This window comes from Rhinichthys klamathensis, unplaced genomic scaffold (genome assembly GCF_029890125.1).
Source record: "Rhinichthys klamathensis goyatoka isolate OS25496 unplaced genomic scaffold, OSU_Roscu_1.1 h1tg000176l_1, whole genome shotgun sequence".
Classification (NCBI taxonomy): Eukaryota; Metazoa; Chordata; class Actinopteri; order Cypriniformes; family Leuciscidae; genus Rhinichthys; species Rhinichthys klamathensis.
Genome location: NW_026606705.1, coordinates 1,182,501 through 1,205,908, shown reverse-complemented (window position 1 = coordinate 1,205,908; position 23,408 = coordinate 1,182,501). Strand labels below are relative to the sequence as shown.

The 23,408-nt window shown below is 37.5% G+C and overlaps 2 protein-coding genes across 2 annotated transcripts in view; both read left to right on the top strand.

Moving 5' to 3' along the window:
• The window catches only part of LOC130092395 (sodium-dependent neutral amino acid transporter B(0)AT1-like), a 30,186-nt gene extending 25,168 nt beyond the window's left edge, over nucleotides 1-5,018 (top strand). The window contains exons 10-12 of the mRNA XM_056260244.1: nucleotides 2,796-2,955; nucleotides 3,033-3,195; nucleotides 4,600-5,018. Coding sequence (XP_056116219.1) covers nucleotides 2,796-2,955; nucleotides 3,033-3,195; nucleotides 4,600-4,827 — 551 coding nt within the window. The 3' untranslated portion in view covers nucleotides 4,828-5,018. The remainder of the gene's footprint in view (nucleotides 1-2,795; nucleotides 2,956-3,032; nucleotides 3,196-4,599) is intronic.
• Nucleotides 5,019-6,396: 1,378 nt separating this feature from the next.
• slc6a19a.1 (solute carrier family 6 member 19a, tandem duplicate 1) overlaps nucleotides 6,397-23,408 on the top strand; it is a 17,478-nt gene continuing 466 nt past the window's right edge. Inside the window, exons 1-11 of the mRNA XM_056260245.1 lie at nucleotides 6,397-6,638; nucleotides 10,996-11,136; nucleotides 11,425-11,562; nucleotides 12,603-12,784; nucleotides 14,147-14,257; nucleotides 15,678-15,790; nucleotides 16,400-16,528; nucleotides 17,062-17,218; nucleotides 18,699-18,903; nucleotides 20,322-20,481; nucleotides 21,886-22,048. Of these exons, the coding sequence (XP_056116220.1) occupies nucleotides 6,434-6,638; nucleotides 10,996-11,136; nucleotides 11,425-11,562; nucleotides 12,603-12,784; nucleotides 14,147-14,257; nucleotides 15,678-15,790; nucleotides 16,400-16,528; nucleotides 17,062-17,218; nucleotides 18,699-18,903; nucleotides 20,322-20,481; nucleotides 21,886-22,048 (1,704 nt within the window). The 5' untranslated portion in view covers nucleotides 6,397-6,433. The remainder of the gene's footprint in view (nucleotides 6,639-10,995; nucleotides 11,137-11,424; nucleotides 11,563-12,602; nucleotides 12,785-14,146; nucleotides 14,258-15,677; nucleotides 15,791-16,399; nucleotides 16,529-17,061; nucleotides 17,219-18,698; nucleotides 18,904-20,321; nucleotides 20,482-21,885; nucleotides 22,049-23,408) is intronic.

The following is a 23,408-nucleotide window of genomic DNA, read 5'->3' as shown; positions in this document are numbered from 1 at the left end:
ATCTACTGCACCTCTTTCTTGTGGGGTTCCCCAAGGTTCAATTCTGGGACCCATGCTCTTTTCCCTGTATATGCTGCCCTTAACATAATATTTCTTTCCACTGTTTTGCAGACGATGTACACATTTATTTGCCTGTAAAAAACATTGAGAAGAACAACATCCAACCTTTGTTAGACTGCTTGAGTGATCTCAAAATTTGGCTAGATCAGAACTTTCTATGTCTTAATGATAAAAAGACGGAGATTGTTGTGTTTGGTCGTGCGGGACATCTAAGTGAATGTGCAGATGCTCTTGGTACTCTATGTTCCCATATTCGACCTTTTACCAGGAATCTGGTTGTAATTTTTGACAGTGCTTTTAAATTTGACAAACAATCAGTTCAGTTGTTAAAACTAGCTTGAGACTTCTGGCGAAGGTCAAGCCATACATGCTACGTAAAGACTTTGAAAGAGTAATACATGCTTTTATTACGTCGCGATTAGACTACTGTAACTCTTTGTATGCCGGATTGGAGCACTCATCCCTTCGACGGCTACAGTTAGTGCAGAACGCAGCAGCTCGACTCTTAACCGGGACCAAAAACGTGAACATATTACTCCCGTATTGGCCTCATTACATTGGCTTCCTGTTTATTTTAGAATTAAATTTAAAATTGCATTAATTGTTTTTAAAATTCAAAGTGGGTTGTCGCCTTCATATTTAACAGAGCTTCTACATGTCCTGACACCTGTCAAAGCACTGAGGTCTTCCGACCAGATGCTCCTCGACGTGCCCAGAACAGAGGTGACAGAGCGTTTGCAGTGGCTGCTCCTAATATTTGGAATAGTCTGCCAATATATGTAGGAAAAGCGCAGACTATTGAAATATTCAAGTCCTTGCTTAAGACGCATTATTATGCTTTGGCTTTCAATTCTAGCTGAGCTCTGATATCTTGACCTGTGGGTTATTTCTGTTTGTACTTTGTGTGATATTGTCTGTTTAAACATTTGTTTTTGTTTCTTTGTTGGATCTTGTAAAGCACTTTGGTCAATTACGATTGTTTTTAAATGTGCTATATAAATAAAATTGAACTGAACTGAAGATATATAAACCTGAATGCAGGGGCGGAGCTAGACTCTCAGTACAGTGGGGGCGGAGCTTCATCATGGGGCCCTCTGCTACCAAGTCATTTTAAAATTAAAACCGTTAAAAAAAACCGTAAAATATCTGATGAATGCATATGTAATAATGTGTCACTTGTTGAGCCAAGTAAGCTTATATGTTAAATAAAACACAAAGGCTATCTCGTTCTTTTCAGAGAACAGTATGTTTTCTTTCGTTTTGAATTGTTCTGTAAAAGTACACATTTCGAGCTTTCTATAGATATATTTCTCAGGTGTGTGTGTGAGGCAAGTAGGCCTACCTAATACGCTGAGTTTCGGTTCATTAATGAGACGAGCTCCAGTTCACGCGCCGGCGCCTCCGTGTCGTGATTATCTATTGTCTGCTATATTTACTTCTTATTTATTAAATCCAGACAATTGGTTGATGAAACATTGATTAAAATTAAGATACAATTAATACAAAACGAAATTAGCCTTAATGAATGGCTTTGTACTTTATGTTTGATGTCTCTGGGAAAGTTTTAAAGCAGTCTTTCAGTGCTGCTTTCAGAGCGCTCACGCCCGTAACGGGGAACTGTCACGTAACATAGTTTTTCCCTCATAAATGCGAACACGAAAAATAAGACAAAATGAATATTTTGTTCTGTGGAGAGCCAGCCCTTCTTCATCCGGTGGGTAGTATTACTTTTTGTACTTTTGCCACCTAAAAGTTAAAGTTTTTTTTGTGTCACGTCCGTTACGGATGTGTATTACCCTCATATTAAATATAAAACGCATGTGTAGACTAGACTGATAAATGGTATGGATAAACAGAGGTTTCAATATATTGGTATTAAATGCATTTTCTGAGAATTTACATTTCAAGTTTTTTTTACCTCAAATGTCACGTCCATAACGATGGAATTGGCCAATTTTAAAGAAAATATCCTCAACTAGTTTTGTGGTGTAGGTCTAGGTATTTTATAATGTTAACTTCAAATAATACTAATAGTAATTTAAAGATGTGGTAGCATTGGATCTGGACGGGAAGGATAACAGTTGGAAGGGGTGTGTCGCTATTCTGCCTTCTCACACACATTTCGGTTTCATATCGCATATCAGCCATCATTTCTACTAAAGAAAATGACAAAAATAGTAACGCACAGTAACTTGGATAAGTAATTTTAATCTGATTACTGGTTTGGAAATAGTAACGCATTAAATTACTCGTTACTGAAAAAAGTTACCGGCATCACTGCTGGCGAGGGCCCCGTTCCTGTCCAGTGACGCAAGATCAGCGGCGTTTGAGGGGGCGGACGCACCCAAGCACCCACGCTATCTCCGCTACTGCCTGAATGTAATCGAGGGCTGCACGATTTGGTAAAAGGATCTCAAAAATGATATCTGGTGTCTGAATAATTTTTGTTTTAACTGTATATCTGAGTGAAACTGCTTCTGGAACAAAAACAAATGTGGGCGGGGCTTGATTTAGTCTGGGAATTGATTGGATGGTTGTGGTTTGCTATTGGCTGATCTCATGTGAGTGACAGGTTAAAGCCCCGCCCACATCATCGCAGAAGAGAGGGAGGGGAACATGAATTTAATGCTGTTCACCAATAAATCACCAGAATAAACTGCAATATTCCATAAATAATGTATTTCTGGAGACTTTGAACTAATTCTTGATCTTGGACGTGTTTTGATTGTGTTCAGGTCTGGTGTGTCTGGTGTCGTTCGGTCTTGCGATCATCTTCGCTCAGGGTTCTGGGGATTACTGGCTGGCTCTGTTCGACAGCTTTGCAGGATCGATTCCTCTGCTGATCATCGCCTTCTGTGAGATGATGGCCGTGTCCTACATCTATGGGATTGACCGGTGAGTGTGTGGCAGGCATGCATGGAGAGGTGAATGCTGGCGAGTGATGATTGGTTCCTGATGTTCTCCTCTCGCAGGTTCAATGACGACATCGAGTTCATGATCGGACACAAGCCCAACTTCTTCTGGCAGGCCACCTGGAGACTGATCAGTCCGCTCATAGTTCTGGTCATATTCCTGTTCTACTTGATCACGACTGTGAGCAAAGAGCTGACCTACATCGCCTGGGACCCGGAGTCGGTACGTGCATATCATAGATATACTCATATACACATGCACTTATGCACTCTGTGCCCTGAGAATGCCTTTAGATCAATCTAAGATCAATGTAAGCAAGGGTTGCCGTTATAACCAATTCATTTCTATGGTAAAACTAAAAGAAATAGATGAAAAATATCAATTTATGTTATTCATTTCTGGACAAACTCTTAGAAATCTCCAATAGTTTAGGCTATTTTTAAAAAAAAAAAAGAAAGAAAGATACTTTTAGGTATGTTTTCTAAATTAGTTTTCGGAAATTAATGAGCGACAGCTGATGAAAATGATCCAGCGTCAAAATCGGCCACATTTACATCACAAAATGTGTACAGTGTCTGATAAATACATGTGTAAAACATAACAAAAATATATATATGAGTAATACATATGAATAATAAATTAATTGCCAATAAATAAATAAATATGAGTAATACAAAAATATATGAGTAATATGAATAATAAATTAATCAATAAATGTAAATAAATTAGTAATAAATAAATGTATGATAAATATGAAGAAGTCATAAATAAATGTTATAAATATGAGTAATAAATAAACAAAAAATAAATATGAGTTATAAATATGAATAATATATATGAATAATACATAAATAAATGAGCAATAAAAAAAACAGTAATATATAAACTTGTAATACATAAATAGTGTAATAAATAAATATGAATAATAAATACATAAGTAATAAACATAAATGTTTAATACATAAATAGGAGTAACATATGAATAATTAATATAATGTAAATAAATGAGTATTTAATACTAATTTATTTACACATTATATTAATTAATCAGTTATTTATATGTATTACTCATATTTACATATTACACATTATTTGTTTATTACTCATGTATTTATTATTTATATTTAGTACACTTATTTATGCATTACAAGTTTATTTATTACTCTATGTATTACGCATTTGTTTATATATTATTTATTATTAATATGTATCTATTATCTCTTTATTATTTGTATTTATTTATTACACTTACGATACCTAAGTGTAATAAATAAAGATGACTAATAACTCAATCTGAGTAGTGAGTAACATCTGGATTTGTGTTTGTGTGTGTGTGTGTGTGTGTGTGTGCGTGTGCATGCGTGTGTATGTGCGTGTGCATATGCGTGTGTGTGTGTGTGTGTGTGTGTGTGTGTGTGTGTGTGCATATGCGTGTGTGTGTGTGTGTGTGTGTGTGTGTGCGTGCGTGTGTGTGCATGTGCATGTGCGTGTGCGTGTGTGTGCATGTGCGTGTGTGTGCATATGCGTGCGTGTGTGTGTGTGTGCATGTGCGTGCGTGTGCATATGCGTGTGTGCGCGTGTGTGTGCGTGTGTGTGTGTGTGTGTGTGTGCGTGTGTGTGTAACAGGACGACTTCCCTCTGCTGGCGACGCGCTCGTACCCGGACTGGATCTACGTGATCATCTTCATTCTGTCTGGCGTTCCAGCGCTGGTGATCCCGGCCGTGGCGCTCTACAAACTCATCAAGAGCCGGTGCTGCACGCCAGAGGACACACACACACACTCCGGCGAGCCGCTCTACTCCATCTCTGACAAAATACAGATGCCCGACGAGACCGACAAACACAGACGCTGAAGACACCACACACACGAGGGATTCAGTCTGACCTTTGACCTTTGATACCTACTCGAGTTTACACAAGGGATTTGCACTGACGAGACTGAGCCGTTTCAGTTTTCTGTTGTTTGTATGTATATACGCAAAGTGGAGTTCACATGTATCTATTTTATTGTTTTGAAGATACACACACCATTACTGACATCTACACAAAGAAAACGGCCGTTTACCCAGAAGTCTTTGCTGTGGCTTAATGCACATCCAACTGAAAGTCAGGAGCAAGTTTTTCCCCATCAATTTTTCATCCTATATAAGCTAATATTTAATCTAAGATCAATTATTGGGGGGATTGTGTGCTTTATCTCATATAATACTGTTGTTCATGTCAGTGTACAGTGACTGTAATATATAATATTTACATGCAAATGTAATCGTAAATGTATTATCAGTATTTTTATGATGTGCTCTTGTTGTTCTTAACAATGCCAGTTTAATAATAAACCAGATTTGATCATGTACATTGATTAGCATTTAAAGTTGCAGTAAAGATATTCGCTCTGACTGATAAGAAGAGTTCAACACATGGCAGATCATAACCTGTAATACTTATATAGAGTAAAGCCTGCATCAGTTACAATTATTAAAATATAATTCCGACATTAATATTTGGTCAAAAGAATCATTTGATTCAATTTTGTTTTCGATAATTTTCCTTAATCATGTGATCTGGAAGCAGTAAGACCTCGCTTCTCACCAATGGCTTCTCCATTTCGGCCTATTTTTGTTAAATGAATATATAATGACAATGTGTGATATGTCATGTGTTGTTGTTCATCTTTTTTAAGATCTGCAAACGACCAGATGATTATTTATTAGGTCCTGATACATAAAACCGTAGAATTCAATAGGGTTGTCCTTTCTTTTTCACACGACTGTATATAATAAATAAAGCTTATTTTATTTAATCTACCATTTCTCGTTTTCATTTGGTTAAACCTGAAGTACTAAAATAAAAACTATATAGACATTGAAATAAATAAAAATGACAAAGACAACAAAATTACTAAAACTTTAACATGAAAAGTGAAAATATAAGAATAAAATATTTAGTTGATATCTCAGGATCCACCATATAAACTTCAAAAATCACTTATTTCAGGAAAAAAACTAAAACCACCTTCACAATTAATCTTACACTTTGGATAATTACTTTGTAAATTATTTCAATGAGGTCAATCTTTAAAACACGTGATACGTGTAAAAATAAACAAATATGTAAAAATATATTTTTAAAAAAGAAGTAAAAAAGTCAAAAAAATATTATAAATTAGACTGAAATAACACTTGCTGGGAATGAATTAAACCCATTTACACGACTCATTTTCCGAGCGAACGACACTGACGAGCAGAAACAAACCAGCCGTGAGTGAACATTACACATTAACTAGACGAGTTTAGCTTTCATACAAGCCTTTATCTTGCTGACAAAACACGGAATAAAGGAGCGAGTATTAAAGGTCACTAATAACGAGTCGGCAGTCAGATCTGCTTCACCATCACACACACACTTACCTGAAGCTTCCCCTGAGCTCCGGTCCACTATCGCTTACCCTGCAGTGTTAAGATGCGTCTGAAGCTGAAGCTCCCGAACCCGGGTCTGGATGAGCGGATTCCCTCTCACGCCGAGCTGGAGAAGCTGGAGCTGGAGGAGGCTGGAGAACGCCCGCAGTGGGACAACAAGACCCAGTACATGCTGACCTGTGTGGGCTTCTGTGTGGGGCTGGGGAACGTCTGGAGGTTCCCGTACCTGTGCCAGAGCCACGGAGGAGGTGACACACACACACACACACACACACACACACACACACACACACACACACACACACACACACACACACATTCATCATGCACACTGGTGCTTCTTACCTGGAAACATAGAAAACTTACACATGATGGTGAGCTACACTTGTCTAGTCTAGTATCATCACATACAACAAGACGTACTGGAGAAGTTAGCCGTCACTCGGCGTGCTTTTATTTACCCATCGCATATAATCAGGAATCATTCGAAATCTTCAACGCAGGATGTGAATTTTGTTTTGAAATTGGAAATGGTAATTTAGAACCTTTTAGAAGCTCAATTTTTGTGATATCAACTTCAAATTGGGTACATAACTTGGTTAGACACATGGCTTTGGTTTTCTAGTAATTTGAGAGTCCAAATCATTTTGTCAAATTATTTTTTTTTAGATTAAAAAAATGTTTAGTTCAGTACATTTTTGTGATATCAACTTTAAATTTGCTATTAAATCAAAGCCATATATATGTCAGACCAAGTTTTGTACCAAATTTAAAGTTGATGATATCACAAAAATTGAGCTGTAAAGCAAATGTACTGAACAAAACGTTTTTTTTTATGCAATCCAAAGTATATTTTTACAAAATAATTTGGACAATAAATTTGCTATTCAATCAAAGCCATATGTCTGACAAAGTTTTGTACCAAATTTGGAGTCCAAATTATTTTGTAAAAATATACTTTGGATTGCATAAAAATGTTTTGTTCAGTACATTTGCTTTACAGCTCAATTTTTCTGATATCAACTTCAAATTTGGTACACAACTTGGTCTGACATATGGCTTTGGTTTTCTAGCAAATTTAGAGTCCAAATAATTTTGTAAAAATATACTTTGGATTAAAAAAATTAGTTCAGTACATTTGCTTTACAGTAAACAATTTTGCTTTACATCTTAATTTTTGAGATATAAACTTCAAATTTGGTACACAGCTTGGTTAGACACATGGCTTTGATTTTATGGCAAATTTAGAGTCCAAAATATTTTGTAAAATATATATTCTGAATAAAATAAAGTGTTTAGTTCAGTACATTTGCCTTACATAAACTTAAACTTCCATAACTTTCTAAACTTTTTTTTTAAGTGCTTTCACTTGCTTCTTTAAAAAGAGACCAACTTTAGCTCTGTATTCCAAAGCATTCATGAACTACATCCATTTAGGTTCGCATCTGGCAGTGACGGTTCACAGGTTAAACAGGGAACATCTACAAACATTTAATGAGATTTTAAAGGGAAAGAACAAGTGAGAAATTAACTTCAGGGGACACTTATATGCCGATGTGTCTTAAGAACAAGTTGTCTGAACAACTAGCTATTAGTCAATGGATAATAAATCTAACTTTTAATTCTCAAATTAGACAAATCTGCAATTTTATGTAAATGTATTACAAAACATTCAGTCTTTAAGGAAATAATTGCAAGACTAGTTTGAGCAGTTCATGCAACTGGCCACAGAAGAGTCATTTGTGTCAATGAGTAATAGAGTTAAAGCACAGTGCTTAAATATACACTCACCTAAAGGATTATTAGGGACACCATACTAATACTGTGTTTGACCCCCTTTCACCTTCAGAACTGCCTTAATTCTACGTGGCATTGATTCAACAAGGTACTGAAAGCATTCTTTAGAAATGTTGGCCCATATTGATAGGATAGCATCTTGCAGTTGATGGAGATTTGTGGGATGCACATCCAGGGCACGAAGCTCCCGTTCCACCACATCCCAAAGATGCTCTATTGGGTTGAGATCTGGTGACTGTGGGGGCCATTTTAGTACAGTGAACTCATTGTCATGTTCAAGAAACCAATTTGAAATGATTCGAGCTTTGTGACATGGTGCATTATCCTGTAGTAGTAGCCATCAGAGGATGGGTACATGGTGGCCATAAAGGGATGGACATGGTCAGAAACAATGCTCAGGTAGGCCGTGGCATTTAAACGATGCCCAATTGGCACTAAGGGGCCTAAAGTGTGCCAAGAAAACATCCCCCACACCATTACACCACCACCACCAGCCTGCACAGTGGTAACAAGGCATGATGGATCCATGTTCTCATTCTGTTTACGCCAAATTCTGACTCTACCATCTGAATGTCTCAACAGAAATCGAGACTCTTCAGACCAGGCAACATTTTTACAGTCTTCAACTGTCCAATTTTGGTGAGCTCTTGCAAATTGTAGCCTCTTTTTCCTATTTGTAGTGGAGATGAGTGGTACCCGGTGGGGTCTTCTGCTGTTGTAGCCCATCCGCCTCAAGGTTGTGCGTGTTGTGGCTTCACAAATGCTTTGCTGCATACCTCGGTTGTAACGAGTGGTTATTTCAGTCAAAGTTGCTCTTCTATCAGCTTGAATCAGTCGGCCCATTCTCCTCTGACCTCTGGCATCAACAAGGCATTTTCGCCCACAGGACTGGCGCATACTGGATGCTTTTCCCTTTTCACACCATTCTTTGTAAACCCTAGAAATGGTTGTGCGTGAAAATCCCAGTAACTGAGCAGATTGTGAAATACTCAGACCGGCCCGTCTGGCACCAACAACCATGCCACGCTCAAAATTGCTTAAATAACCTTTCTTTCCCATTCTGACATTCAGTTTGGAGTTCAGGAGATTGTCTTGACCAGGACCACACCCCTAAATGCATTGAAGCAACTGCCATGTGATTGGTTGATTAGATAATTGCATTAATGAGAAATTGAACAGGTGTTCCTCATAATCCTTTAGTGAGTGTAGTCATTCAATAACCTGAGAGGATCCACCAAATAAACTTCAAAAATCACTTATTTTTAGGAAAAAAATAAAACCACCTTCACAATTAATCTTACAATCTTAAATTTGAGGATTCTCCCTTTGGATAAAAGTATTTACCAAATGCATGAATGTAAATTCTTTCAGTAAGTTTAATCGCCTGATAAGTGTCAGTTTGACCCGCATATTCTATGGTTAAAATGTGCAGAACCGAAAAAAAAACTATTTTTTAAATGTATTTTGTCGTCAGTTTTCTCAACTACCCTCAGTATATTTACATTTACGTTTATGCAATTGGAAAACACTTTTATCCGAATGATGGCACACATTTCCGTGGTTAAAATGTATTTAAAAAAGTTAGTTACAGTGCTGTTTATAACATTTAGATTGTGAAGAAAGTTCCAAAAAAGTTCAGTTTTAAACAGATGTTCTTGTGTTTATTTTTGTTTGTAATGTGTGAGAAGTATTAATGTTTATATTGAATCCAATTAGGATCAATTTGACCTGCACCATAAAGATCGTAGCCAGAAATTACAAGTAATTCAAGGGTAAAAGCCTGTTCACTTCAAGAACGATAAATATAACGATTAAGACTTTTAAAAATTCATCTAAATATAAAAGAATAATCCACAACACACCTATAATGATAATGGCACAGAGAAACGATATCGTTGGAATCACTTTCAGAACTTTTTCCAGCTGATGAACGATGACAGCCAATCAGAATCCATCAGACTTTAACGAGCTCGAGCATTTAAAGCTTCAAAGTCTCGACACGATCCAGCCAAGGAATAAGAGTCTGATCTAGACAAACCAGCAGACATTTTATATATATATATATACACTACCGTTCAAAAGTTTGGGGTCGGTACGATTTTAAATACTTTTAAAAGAATTCTCTTCTGCTAACCATGGCTGCGTTTATTTGATTAAAAATACAACAAAAATCAGTTATAGTATTAAATATTATTCCAGTGTAAATCAGCTGTTTTCTGTGTGAATATATAGTAAAGTGTAATTTATTCCTGTGATCAAAGCTGAATTTTCAGCATCACCAGTGTCAGTGTCTTCAGTGTCACATGACCCTTCACAAATCAATATAATATGAGGATTTGATGCTCAAGAAACATTTATTATTATTATCAATGTTGAAACAGTTGTTGGTCTGTCAGTTGTACAGTTTTTTTGTTTTTGTTTTTAGGATTCTTTGATAAATAGGAAGTTCAAAAGACTTTTGTAACATTATAAATGTCTTTACTGTCACTTTCGATCAAATTAATTATTCCTTGATAAATAAAAGTATTGATTTCTTTCCTCCAAAAAATAAAAATAAAATTCTCACTGACCCCAAACTTTTGAACGGTAGTGTATATATATAAAAAAAACTTTTTAACCACAAATTCTCGTCCACTATATGGTGAAAAATCCTAGAATGTTTTCCTCAAAAACCTTAATTTCTTTTCGACTGAAGAAAGAAAAACATGAACATAATGGAATTATCAGGAAATTTTAATCGTGAAGTGAACTAGTCCTTTAATTGTCTGATTCGCAGGCTGGATTCATGTAACTTTTCCTTTGTTCCAGGAGCGTTCATGATCCCGTTCCTGATCCTGCTGGTCCTGGAGGGAGTCCCGCTCCTGCATCTGGAGTTTGCCATCGGACAGAGACTGAGGAAGGGCAGCGTCGGCGTCTGGAGATCCATCAACCCGGCTCTCACTGGCGTCGGTGAGTGTGAAAGCAAGACACTGTTAAAGGTGCAGTGTGTAAGTTTTAGCGGCATCTAGTGGCGAGGTTGCGAATTGCATCCAACAGAAGTTACGCTGGCCGACAGGAAGTGATGTCGTCACTGGAGTCGGTGAGTGTGAAGCGGATCGATGCCTGATCACTCCTGACGAGGAGTGTTTGCACTGTCGATGAGTTTCCAGTTTAGATCATATAGGCCTTTGCAGAGAATACAGTGTTTCTCAGATCTCATGCATCACATTGTGTGGTGTGTTTGGTGTGGTTCCTCAGGCATCGCCTCCATGCTGGCCTCCTTCATAGTGGGCATGTACTACAACACCATCATGGCCTGGGTCATGTGGTACTTCTTCAACTCCATGCAAGATCCCCTGCCGTGGAGTCACTGTCCCGTTAATGCCAACAGAACAGGTACTTTTCTGCTGGAAACAAAGTTGAAATTTCTCAATACCAGTTTTAATACATGCAGCAAAAAATATTGTTACTGGAGGGGGAGGGATTTGAGTAAGTTATGTTTGCATTAAGTGTATGTTATGTTCTTGTGTTAAATGTGTTGTAAAATTCAATAAAAATATGTCAGCAAAAAGAAATATATTGTTACAATATATTGTATAACAATTATTAAACAGTCATTAGGCTGCTGTCACTTTAAGAACTAATGCACGGATCCAATATACTGATACACATCCGACATTCCCAACCTTACCTTAAGGCCCTCGCACACTGAGTCCGAAATTTTCGTATGCGTTTTATCGTATTCGTGATTCGGTGGCTCTGAATGGTCAGAACATTATTCATACCGCTCGCTACGGATGCGAAAAACGCAGAAAATCGAACCCGATACAATTTTTTTTATGACGTATGAAAGTTTCAGAGACGGTGTGCAATCGTGATCGACATAACGTGAGGTCGTGTTTATTTTTTAACGTGCGAAAATTTCAGACGCGAATTTCGGCCTTAAGACATAAACCAAGAGTGTTTATGTGAACACTCATATTGAAATATTGTTTGTGCATTTGACCGTTTAGCTGCCGCGCACAGAAAGCTGCCGGTCAGTATGTGAATACTGAATATGAGTTTTCTTTTTTGAGTCTCTCTTTTTAACCCGCTCTTTATTACTCATTCGTCCATTTCTGTAAGCGGCACGGATATATTTGCATACCGTGAGTGATATATGAACGGCATAGAAAAAGTTCAATCGATTCACACTTTATATCATCGCCACGATATATATATCGTCGTATCATAAAATGACCACAACTAAAAAAAGAAAGCGAAATAGAAATAATAATAAGACCATCTCTGACATGTAGATGCTCCGGATGACCTGAACTTGAGCTCCTCCGTGTCTCGAGCGTTCCTAACCTGAGTGTGTGTGTGTGTGTGTGTGTGTGTGTGTGTGTGTGTGTGTGTGTGTGTGTGTGTGTGTGTGTGTGTGTCTCCCCCTGCAGGCCTGGAGTCGGAGTGCGCGCGCAGCTCTCCGGTGGATTACTTCTGGTACCGAGAGACTCTGAACAGCTCGGCTGCGATCGAGGACTCGGGCGGCCTGCAGTGGTGGCTGGTGCTGTGCTTGTTCTGCGCTTGGATCGTGTTATACATCTGCTGTATCAGAGGCATCGAGACCACAGGGAAGGTGAAGACAAACTGACCCGTTCAAAAGACACTTGATATTCAGTAATAGTCGTAACAGGGTGAAAGGCACTTCTGCATCCCTATATCTGCTATAACCACGCTATGTAAGATTGCCAGATCGGGTTGCGTTTCTGTAGTTCTAATGAGACATGAGAAAACTACAAATTTGACTTGCTTTACGTCAAGCGTTACAATAGTCATTATTTAGTTTTTCTTTGTTTCTGATGTCGCAATACATCATACTTTCATGAAATCATGCATCATAATCTAGCTTGTCTGTGGACGTCGTTCATTCCAAAGCCGGCGCTGGATAAACAGCGAGCGTGTGTGCGACGGTAGGCTGAATTATTTACGACAGCGGTAACGGACAATTCCACTTCCGACCTGTAGGGGGACCGAAGAGGAAAAGTTCTTTAGTGTTGCTTTAACTATCAGATGAGGACCAAACTTGAAATGAGTTGAGCTGAATACTGACTCTATTGACTTCTGTAGAGCTGCTTCCGATTTTGTTTTATAATAGACTTTGAAAGTTATTGAACTGAACTGAATCAACATTGAACTTTACTGAGTCGAATGACTCTAAAATCAAACGCAGCTCCACAAAACTCAAAAGAGTCATTAGAATGTAAAGTTCAATGTTGATTCAGTTCAGTTCAATAACTGTCAATGCTGCAAATTTCATCAGTTATTAAACTAATTTAATTTCAGCTACAAAGCAGACGACAATAGTGTCAGTTCAGATTCAATGTTGGTTCAGTTCAGTTCAACTAAGAAACTAATGAAACTAAATCAAAAGCAGCTCTACAGAACTCAATAGTCATTCGACTCAGTAAAGTTCAATGTTGATTCAGTTCAGTTCAATAACAGTCTAAAAGTCTTTTATGAAACTAAATCAAATGCAGTTCCACTGAACTCAATAGTTCCATAATAGACTTGACACTAATTGAATTGAACTGAATCAACATTGAATCTGAACTGACACTATCGTCGTCTGCTTTGTAGCTGAAATTAAATTCGTTCCATAACTGATGAAGTTTGCAGCATTGACAGTTATTGAACTGAGTCAACATTGAACTTTACTGAGTCGAATGACTCTATTGACTCCTGTAGAGCTGGTTTGGATTTAGTTTCATAATTGATGAACTGCAACATTGACACTGTTATTGAACTGAATTGAATCAACACTTAACTGAGCTGAATAACGGCACTGTTGTCTTCTGTAGAGTTGCTTACAGAAGAATTGAATGATGAATTTTGCAACATCAACTATTTTCTTGTTCATTACCGTGAATCTGCTTTGAAACGACTTATGAAGTGTTATAAAAACTGAAACATCTCGTCTACCGTATACTTCTCTCCTCAGGCTGTGTACGTGACGTCTACGCTACCGTACCTGGTGCTCACCATCTTCCTCATCAGAGCTCTGACCCTTAAAGGCTCCGTGAGCGGCATCAAGTTCCTCTTCACTCCAGACGTGCGTTCACCAGATAAACCTCATGCATGTATTAGAGGAGGAGTTCACTTTAACATGAAAATTAGCCCATGATTTACTCTCCCTCAAGCCATCCTAGGTGTACATGACAGACGAATACATGTCCTGGCTCTTCCAAGCTTTATAATGGCACTGGATTGCAACCAACAGATTGAAGCTCATAAAAGTGCATCCATCCATCATAAAAGTGCACATAAAAGTGCACAAAAAGCACTTTTATGATGGATGGATGCACTTTTATGATGGATAGATGCACTTTTATGATGGACGGATGCACTTTTATGATGGATAGATGCACTTTTATGATGGATAGATGCACTTTTATGATGGATAGATGCACTTTTATGATGGACAGATGCACTTTTATGATGGACAGATGCACTTTTATGATGGATAGATGCACTTTTATGATGGATAGATGCACTTTTATGATGGACAGATGCACTTTTATGATGGACAGATGCACTTTTATCATGGATAGATGCACTTTTATGATGGATAGATGCACTTTTATGATGGACAGATGCACTTTTATCATGGATAGATGCACTTTTATGATGGATAGATGCACTTTTATGATGCATTTTTATACTTTTATGATGGATAGATGCACTTTTATGATGGATAGATGCACTTTTATGATGCATTTTTATACTTTTATCATGGATAGATGCACTTTTATGAGCTTCAATATGTTGGTTGAAATCCACTGCCATTATAAAGCTTGGAAGAGCCAGGACATTTTTTAATATACACTACCGTTCAAAAGTTTGGGGTCAGTGAGAATTTAATTTTTATTTTTTGGAGGAAAGAAATCAATACTTTTATTTATCAAGGAATAATTAATTTGATCGAAAGTGACAGTAAAGACATTTATAATGTTACAAAAGATTCTAACCCTAACCCTATTCATCAAAGAATCCTAAAAAAAAAAAAAAACTGTACAACTGACAGACCAACAACTGTTTCAACATTGATAATAATAATAAATGTTTCTTGAGCATCAAATCCTCATATTATACTGATTTGTGAAGGATCATTTGACACTGAAGACCCTGACACTGGTGATGCTGAAAATTCAGCTTTGATCACAGGAATAAATTACACTTTACTATATATTCACACAGAAAACAGATGATTTACACTGGAATAATATTTAATACTATAACTGATTTTTGGTTAGCAGAAGAGAATTCTTTTAAAAGTATTTAAAATCGTACCGACCCCAAACTTTTGAACGGTAGTGTAACTCTGATTGTATTTGTCTGAGAGAAGAGTGTCATATACACCTAGGATGACTTGAGGGAGAGTAAATCATGGGCTAATTTTCATTTTAAAGTGAACTGCTCGTTTAACTCACTAACCTCCAGGAGATCTGATGGATCTGCTTACCTGTTTCCAGGTGAATGAGTTGATAAATCCCACGACGTGGCTGGACGCTGGAGCTCAGGTGTTGTTCTCCTTCTCTCTGGCGTTTGGAGGACTCATCTCCTTCTCCAGCTACAACTCTGTGCAGTGAGTCATCGCAAACACAAAACACATCTACATGAGGCAGATCCCTGGAGTTTAGGAAAGAGCTTTTAGAAATTATTCAGACACCAGATATCATTTTTTATATTTTTTTACTATTGTGTGCAGGACACTATAGTTCATTTCTGTAAGTGAGGAGAGCGAAATAAAGTAAACTGTGACATATTACACCCAAAGATTCTTCATACAGTGACTACCAGTCAAATTAATAATTGGGACAAAAAAATAATAAACATTATTTTGAGCTGATCATGTTTTGCTGAAGTGTGTTTTCTGTAATTGCTAATGCTCTTTTTACACACAGACTGAACAACATGAAGCATTGCTTGGTCACTGGTTGAGCTAAACTGGTATTATCTAATTGTGTAGTTAAATTTAACAGCTGACAGATATTCAACATAATTCATGTGTGAGAGTCTAACAGAAGGACGGACAAAACCAGTCAAATATCCACTGATCTGAGAACTCTGAGTTCTGCTTATGTTTATTACCATTTTCATTAATAAACTGTGATAATGTGAGAAATGTTGAAGGTGTCTGAATATATTTTGGTTTGACTGTATATTTCATCATATGCTCATATTATTCCATCAGTAATAACTGTGAGCAAGACGCCGTCACCATTTCCATCATCAACGGTCTCACTTCGGTTTACTCTGCAACCGTCATTTACTCCATCATCGGCTTCAGAGCCACGGAGAAATATGATGAATGTTTCGAGAGGTGTGTGCTTCACTAACCATATCTCATGCACTGTCGTTTAAAAGTTTGGGGTCAGTAAGAGTTAAAGTCCCCCTGTGGTCAATAACTGTATCCCTTAAAACTCATCTCTGATCACCAAAATTACATATTTAAAAGTTTTTTGCTAGAAAAAAAAATAGCTATACTGTAACTCGACTTCCGTGCCTCATTTAGTATACGCGGTTCTATGAATATGCAAATGAGCCCCGCCTCCACTCACTCACTCAGCTCAGAGATCCACTCGAATTTCTGAAGGATCATGTGACACTTAAGACTGGAGTAATGATGCTGAAAATTCAGCTTTATCACAGGAATAAATTACACTTTACTGTATATTCACATAGAAAACAGCTGATTTACATTAGAATAATATTTCACAATTTGAGCAGAAAATACTTTTTTTTATTTAAAAAACAAAAACTATCTTACCAACCCCAAACTTTTGAACCTTAAATGTAACCTTGTTGTGTTATATCTGACGTTGTGAGTGTTAAAGAACCGCACTTTCCCGACAGTAACATCCTGGCTCTGATGAACACGTTTGATCTGCCGGAGGGAAACATCACAGAGAGCAACTATAACAGTGTTCTTCAGCATCTCAACAACACGACACCAGCCGTCATTCAGGAGCTCCAGCTCAAGACCTGCGACATGCAGACCTTCCTGAGTCAGGTGTGTGTGTGTGTGTGTGACGACACCAGCCGTCATTCAGGAGCTCCAGCTCAAGACCTGCGACATGCAGACCTTCCTGAGTCAGGTGTGTGTGTGTGTGTGTGTGACGACACCAGCCGTCATTCAGGAGCTCCAGCTCAAGACCTGCGACATGCAGACCTTCCTGAGTCAGGTGTGTGTGTGTGTGTGTGTGACGACACCAGCCGTCATTCAGGAGCTCCAGCTCAAGACCTGCGACATGCAGACCTTCCTGAGTCAGGTGTGTGTGTGTGTGTGTGAGACGACACCAGCCGTCATTCAGGAGCTCCAGCTCAAGACCTGCGACATGCAGACCTTCCTGAGTCAGGTGTGTGTGTGTGTGTGTGTGTGTGTCGACTACAGCGTTTCTCTCAAAGATCTACAGGATCTCGTGTAAATCATGGTCTGAGAGCGAGTGTAAACCCACCAGGAATAATAGCGGACCGCATTAGTGTTTGTCAGTCATTAAAGGGACAGTTCACCCAAAAATATAAACTCTGTCAGTAATGACTCTCCCTCATGTTGTTCAACCCCGTAAGACTTTTGTTCATCTTCAGAACACAAATTAAGATATTTGTGATTAAATCTGAGAGCTGGATCACTCCTCCATAGGCTTCTAAGGGATCGAAACTGGCCGGCCCAGAAAAGTTATTAAAGACATTGTTAAAATAGTCCGAGTGACTACAGTGGCTCAACCTTAAGTTTATCAAGCGACGAGAATACTTTCTGTGCGCAAAAACAAACAAAAATAACGACTTTATTTCAACTATTCATTTCCTTCTCTGTGGGCCTCGAGTGAGTTAGCGTAGTGTAACTGCGCAGCGCTTCTGGGTTGTACGTCACACACAGGCTCACTATTGGCCGACGCTGGTCATGTGTGTGATGCGTGTGACGTACACCAGAAGCGCTGCGCTGTTACACTAGTGAACTCACTCGAGGCCCACAGAGAAGGAAATGAATAGTTGGAATAAAGTCGTTATTTTTGTTTGTTTTTGCGCACAAAAAGTATTCTCGTCGCTTGATAAACTTAAGGTTGAGCCACTGTAGTCACTCGGACTATTTTAACAATGTCTTTAATAACTTTTCGGGGAACAAGTTTCAATCCCTTAGAAGCCTATGGAGGAGTGATCCAGCTCTCAGATTTAATCACAAATATCTTAATTTGTGTCCCGAAGATGAATGAAGGTCTTACGGGGTTGAACAACATGAGGGAGAGTAATTACTGACAGAATTGACATTTTTGGGTGAACTATCCCTTTAAGTCAGGAGAGTCTTTCGGAAAAAAAAAATAAACACGAATTTCCTAAGTATACATGTAAATATTGTCTTTCAATTATTCAAGCACTTTTCAAGTCCTTCTTCATAAATATGTCTGTTTTCAAGTGTTTTCCAGGACTTAATGTAAAGAATACTGTAAGCACCGTGTACGAGTGTGTGTGTGTGTGTGTATGATCTGTCGCAGGGCGTCGAGGGAACCGGCTTGGCCTTCATCGTGTTCACCGAGGCCATCACCAAGATGCCCGTCTCTCCGATCTGGTCCGTGCTGTTCTTCATCATGCTCTTCTGTCTGGGACTGTCCACCATGTTTGGGAACATCGAGGGTGTCGTGGTGCCGCTCCAGGACCTCAACCTGCTCCCTAAGAAGTGGCCGAAAGAAGTGTTCACCGGTAAACACATCAGCCTCAAAGAGCTTTCAGCAACTGCGCTTCCATCACCCTTCAAACTGCGCTAATTGAAAATACGCCCCACATCATTTACCGCAGAAACGTTTTCACTCTCGCATGAGGAGGTTTTTCAGGCAATTTGAAAAAGGAATATTTCGCAAAACTGCAATGGAAACAGTTTTTGCGCATTTACAGTCACCTGACGTAGATGTTCGGACAGAAGACAGTGTTCTTTATTAAAATCCATAAAAGACAAAAATATTACAGGAATACCAGATTCTAAACCTCAAAGAAATGCCACATTATCAAGATCTTGAAGCAGATTTGAGGGAGAAACAACAGAAACTCCTCATATGAGCCGCTCACAGTATAAGGGACTTTCCTTGCCATTAAAGCTGTGATAAAATGCCCACGACTCTTTCCATTAATAATAATGTCTAGTGCGGTATACTCTAATAATAGTCCAGTGCGGTGACTGAGATACACAAACCTACAAACATCCACTGTCATGATTTCTGGAATGACTTATTGCGAGAGGAAAAAAATGACGTTTCAGTAATTTTGACCCGAAACACGTTTTTTTGTTTTGTTTTGTTTTTAATTGAGTGTTCATATGAGGGGTCCTAGACCCAGGACTGTTGTCGCACTTGAACCACGAATACACACACACAAACATTTTTTTAATGAATTTGCGGAGTTTAGTGGTTGAAATGTTAATCAGTAATAAATCTTACTTTCGGGTCAATCTGACTCCCTTAGGAATGACTGGAATGCGAGGAATGCAAACTAAAAATGGTACAACTTTACCAAAAAACGATTTTATAATGTCTACATGTGTATCTGAATGCATTCTGAAATAAACTGACTTTAGGACCCAGCGGAACAGCTCATTTGCTCCATCTAGAACTATAACGCCATCTAGAGTCATGAAATATCATGTAATGTAATCATGTAATGGTATATTATTGTTTTTTTACAAGGTCGAGGTCGGCAAAGAAACACAATGTAAGATATTTTGAGCTGAATTAAAAGGGTTATGCATGAAATTGTGAGTTATTTTGAATTTAAGTTGAAAGAATGTGCTTAAATTACTATTTATTTATTTTAAATAAAATATAAAATAACAAAAAATCTCCCCAAAAAAATTGCATGGAAAAATAGAACAAATATTTATCAAAATGAACTAAAATAAGCTTTCTGTACAAAAAAAAAGTATAATTTCAAGGCTTCGGGTCATAATGTGTTACAAAGTGCGAGGGAAGGATGAAGGTTAATGGAAACGCTGTCATATCGCATATAGTTTTTTATCGACATTTATAAAATATCACAAAAGTTTTGCGCAAATCTGTAATGTAAACGCGGCTAATGTCAAACTGAACACTGCAGGTAGTGTATATCACTCAACATGTGATGTTTTCCAGGACTGACGTGTGTGGTGTCGTTCGTGACGGCGCTGGTGTTCGTCCAGTCCTCGGGGAACTACTGGCTGGCTCTGTTCGACGGCTTCGCTGGCTCCATCCCTCTGCTGGTCATCGCCTTCTGCGAGATCATCGCTGTCGTTTACGTCTACGGCATCGACAGGTAAGAGTCAACGTCAAAACTACATGATCCTAGACTAGATGTTTCACCAGTTCACATTATTAAAAGCTTAAAATAAAGGTTCTATATTGGGATTAATCCTTCTATGAAGAACCTTGCCTCTTTCCGTTCTACAAAAGGTTCAATATACTGGAAAACTGTTATTTAGGTTTATTAAAATGTAAAGAAAAAAAAGGTTCTGTTCAGAAATGTTCTGTGCAGAACCAAAAATGGTTCTTCTATGTTGGCAGAAGCTATTTACACTAACTACACTGACTCCGCCCACCATTGTCTGATTGGACCAGACAAAATTACAAAAGAAACCTGTCTGATAACAGAACCAGTGGCACAAGCTTTGACACAACCGACAAAAAGTTCAAATCCGAACTAATTTTTCTCCCTTTTCCCATTGGATATGTATGGAAGCTGGTTTCCACCACAGAATAAAAAGTAAAAAAGGTAATTGCGACTTTTCCCCTCAGAATTGCAAGTTTATTTCTCGCAATTATGACTTTATAACACAATTGCGACTTTATATCACGCAATTAGGAGATATAAAGTCAAAATTGCGAGATGCAAATTATGTTGCAATTATATTTAAAAATGTTTTATTCTGTGGCGGAAACAATCTTCCATACGAGGAGGCGTTTATATTAAATAAAGCTTATTTTAAAATTAAGAAAATATCCGAAAAGTTGAAATAAACTGCCTGAAGGGGTATTTAATATTGGGAATAAGGGTTAAGAGGGTTAGTAATGTCATCCCAATAAGGCAGCATCCATTTATGATTTTAATAAATATTATCTTATACACTGAACATGTTGTTAGTATTGCATATTGTTTTATAATATACTACAATACACTAAGGTGCAAAAAGGATCTAACTACTTGGTGCAAATAAAAAATACATTTAGTTGCTATTTACTCTAATTTATACCTAATTTTATATCTATTTATAATTCATTTTATAATTTATTTAATAACTTTTTTACAGTGTAATCTATTCATTTAATACAATATTTGCAAGAATACAAATTGCATTTTTTGATAATCTTTTATCACCTTTTCTATTCATTACTTCAATGAGCTCATGGTCTCTACCTTTATTTATTACATTATTTAAATTAATACATTTCTAGCTAACTGTCTCTAGCTAACTGTGATTTTGTATGTACATTTCTGAAATGCATAACTTAAACAGTTTCCTCTGATAACAGATACTCTAAATTATAATGTGGACTCATGCATTTTCTGTAAAGCTGCTTTGAAACGATGTGTATTGTGAAAAGCGCCATACAAATAAATGTGAATGGAATTGAACCGTTTGACAGATGCACATAATAAAGAGCGTAAACTAGTTTCACCAATAGCACTGAGGAGAAAGATAACGCTGCTGTTCATCTCCAGGTTTAATAAAGACATCGAGTTCATGGTGGGACACAAGCCCAACCTCTTCTGGCAGGTGACGTGGCGGTTCCTCAGTCCCATCATCCTCCTGGTCATCCTGATCTTCTACTTCGTCACGACCGTCAGCAAACAGCTGACCTACAGCGTGTGGGACCCCGAATACGTACGTCACTGTCTTCAGGACAATCAAACACATTTATTACATCCAGAATACTTCTGATATATCACAGATGTTGAAGAAAATAACATGAAACGACAAATTTACACTACCACATCGAAATCTCACAAGTTTCTCTCAAAATGATTACTTTCTGTTCTCACGATTGCAAGTTTACATCTCGCAATTATATTGTTTTTTTGTTCCCACCACGGAATAAAAAAAAGATGAAGGTAATTGAGACCTTTTATCTTGCAATTCTGATTTTTTTTGCCCTGAAAATTTCAATCTTTTTTTATCTTTTCTTAGAAATGTGAGAAAGAAGTCAGAACTGTTATATATAAACAAAGTCTGAATTGTGAGATCAAAAGTTTCAATAAACTTTTTTCATTTGTGTTCCCCGTGGCGGATATAAGCTTTCACGTGAATTCACGTCACCAACTTGAAAATTAGCAAAATCTGTTCTGCAAACCCATTTTTTCCCGCCCTCATGCGAAACTCCCAATAATATGGAAGCTTGTTTCCACCACAAAATAAAACATTTTAAAAGATAATTGCGACTTTCTATCTCACAATTCTGACTTTGTTTCTCAGAATTGCACGATATAGTCAGAATTGCGAGAAATAAACTCGCAATTCTGACTTTTGTTTCTCGCAATTGAAACTTAAAATTTCGCAATTCTGACATCTTTTCTCAGAATTGTGAGATATAAACTTGCGATTAAGAGTTATAAAGTCAAATTCTGAGGAAAAAAAGACTGACAGAATAAAAAATAAAAAAGGTAATTGCGACTTTTTATCTCACAATTCTGGCTTGTTTCTCACAATTGCGAGTTTATATCTCACAATTCTGACTTTATAACATGCAATTCTGAGAGATGTAAACTTCCAATTGTGAGAAAATAAGTTCGAATTTTTAGATAAAAAGTCTCAATTACCTTTTCTATTTTTTTATTCTGTTCCATATGATCGCGTAAACTCCTGTTGGAATGTCTGGATTTCGCCCGCAGACTCGGTAAACGTAACCGTGCCTTTACTGTGAACGTTTCCTCGTTGCTCGTTATTCTAAATAAATAAAAAAACTGAAAACTTTCGCAACTATTTTTCTTTCACCATCAAATCAACTACCAATGGATAAAACCAATATCCTTGTTGACTATCAAAAAGAATTAAACGTACGTAATTGCGTGTTTTTTCCCCCCAGAATACCTCGCAATTCTGATTTTACAACTTGCAATTGAGAGTTTATTTTTACTTTTATATTTTATTTGCTTATATTTTAACTTAAAAAATATATATTTGAATAGCGAGATGTAAATTTGCAATTGCGAGTAAAAAAGTCAATTGCGAATTTATTTAGATTTTC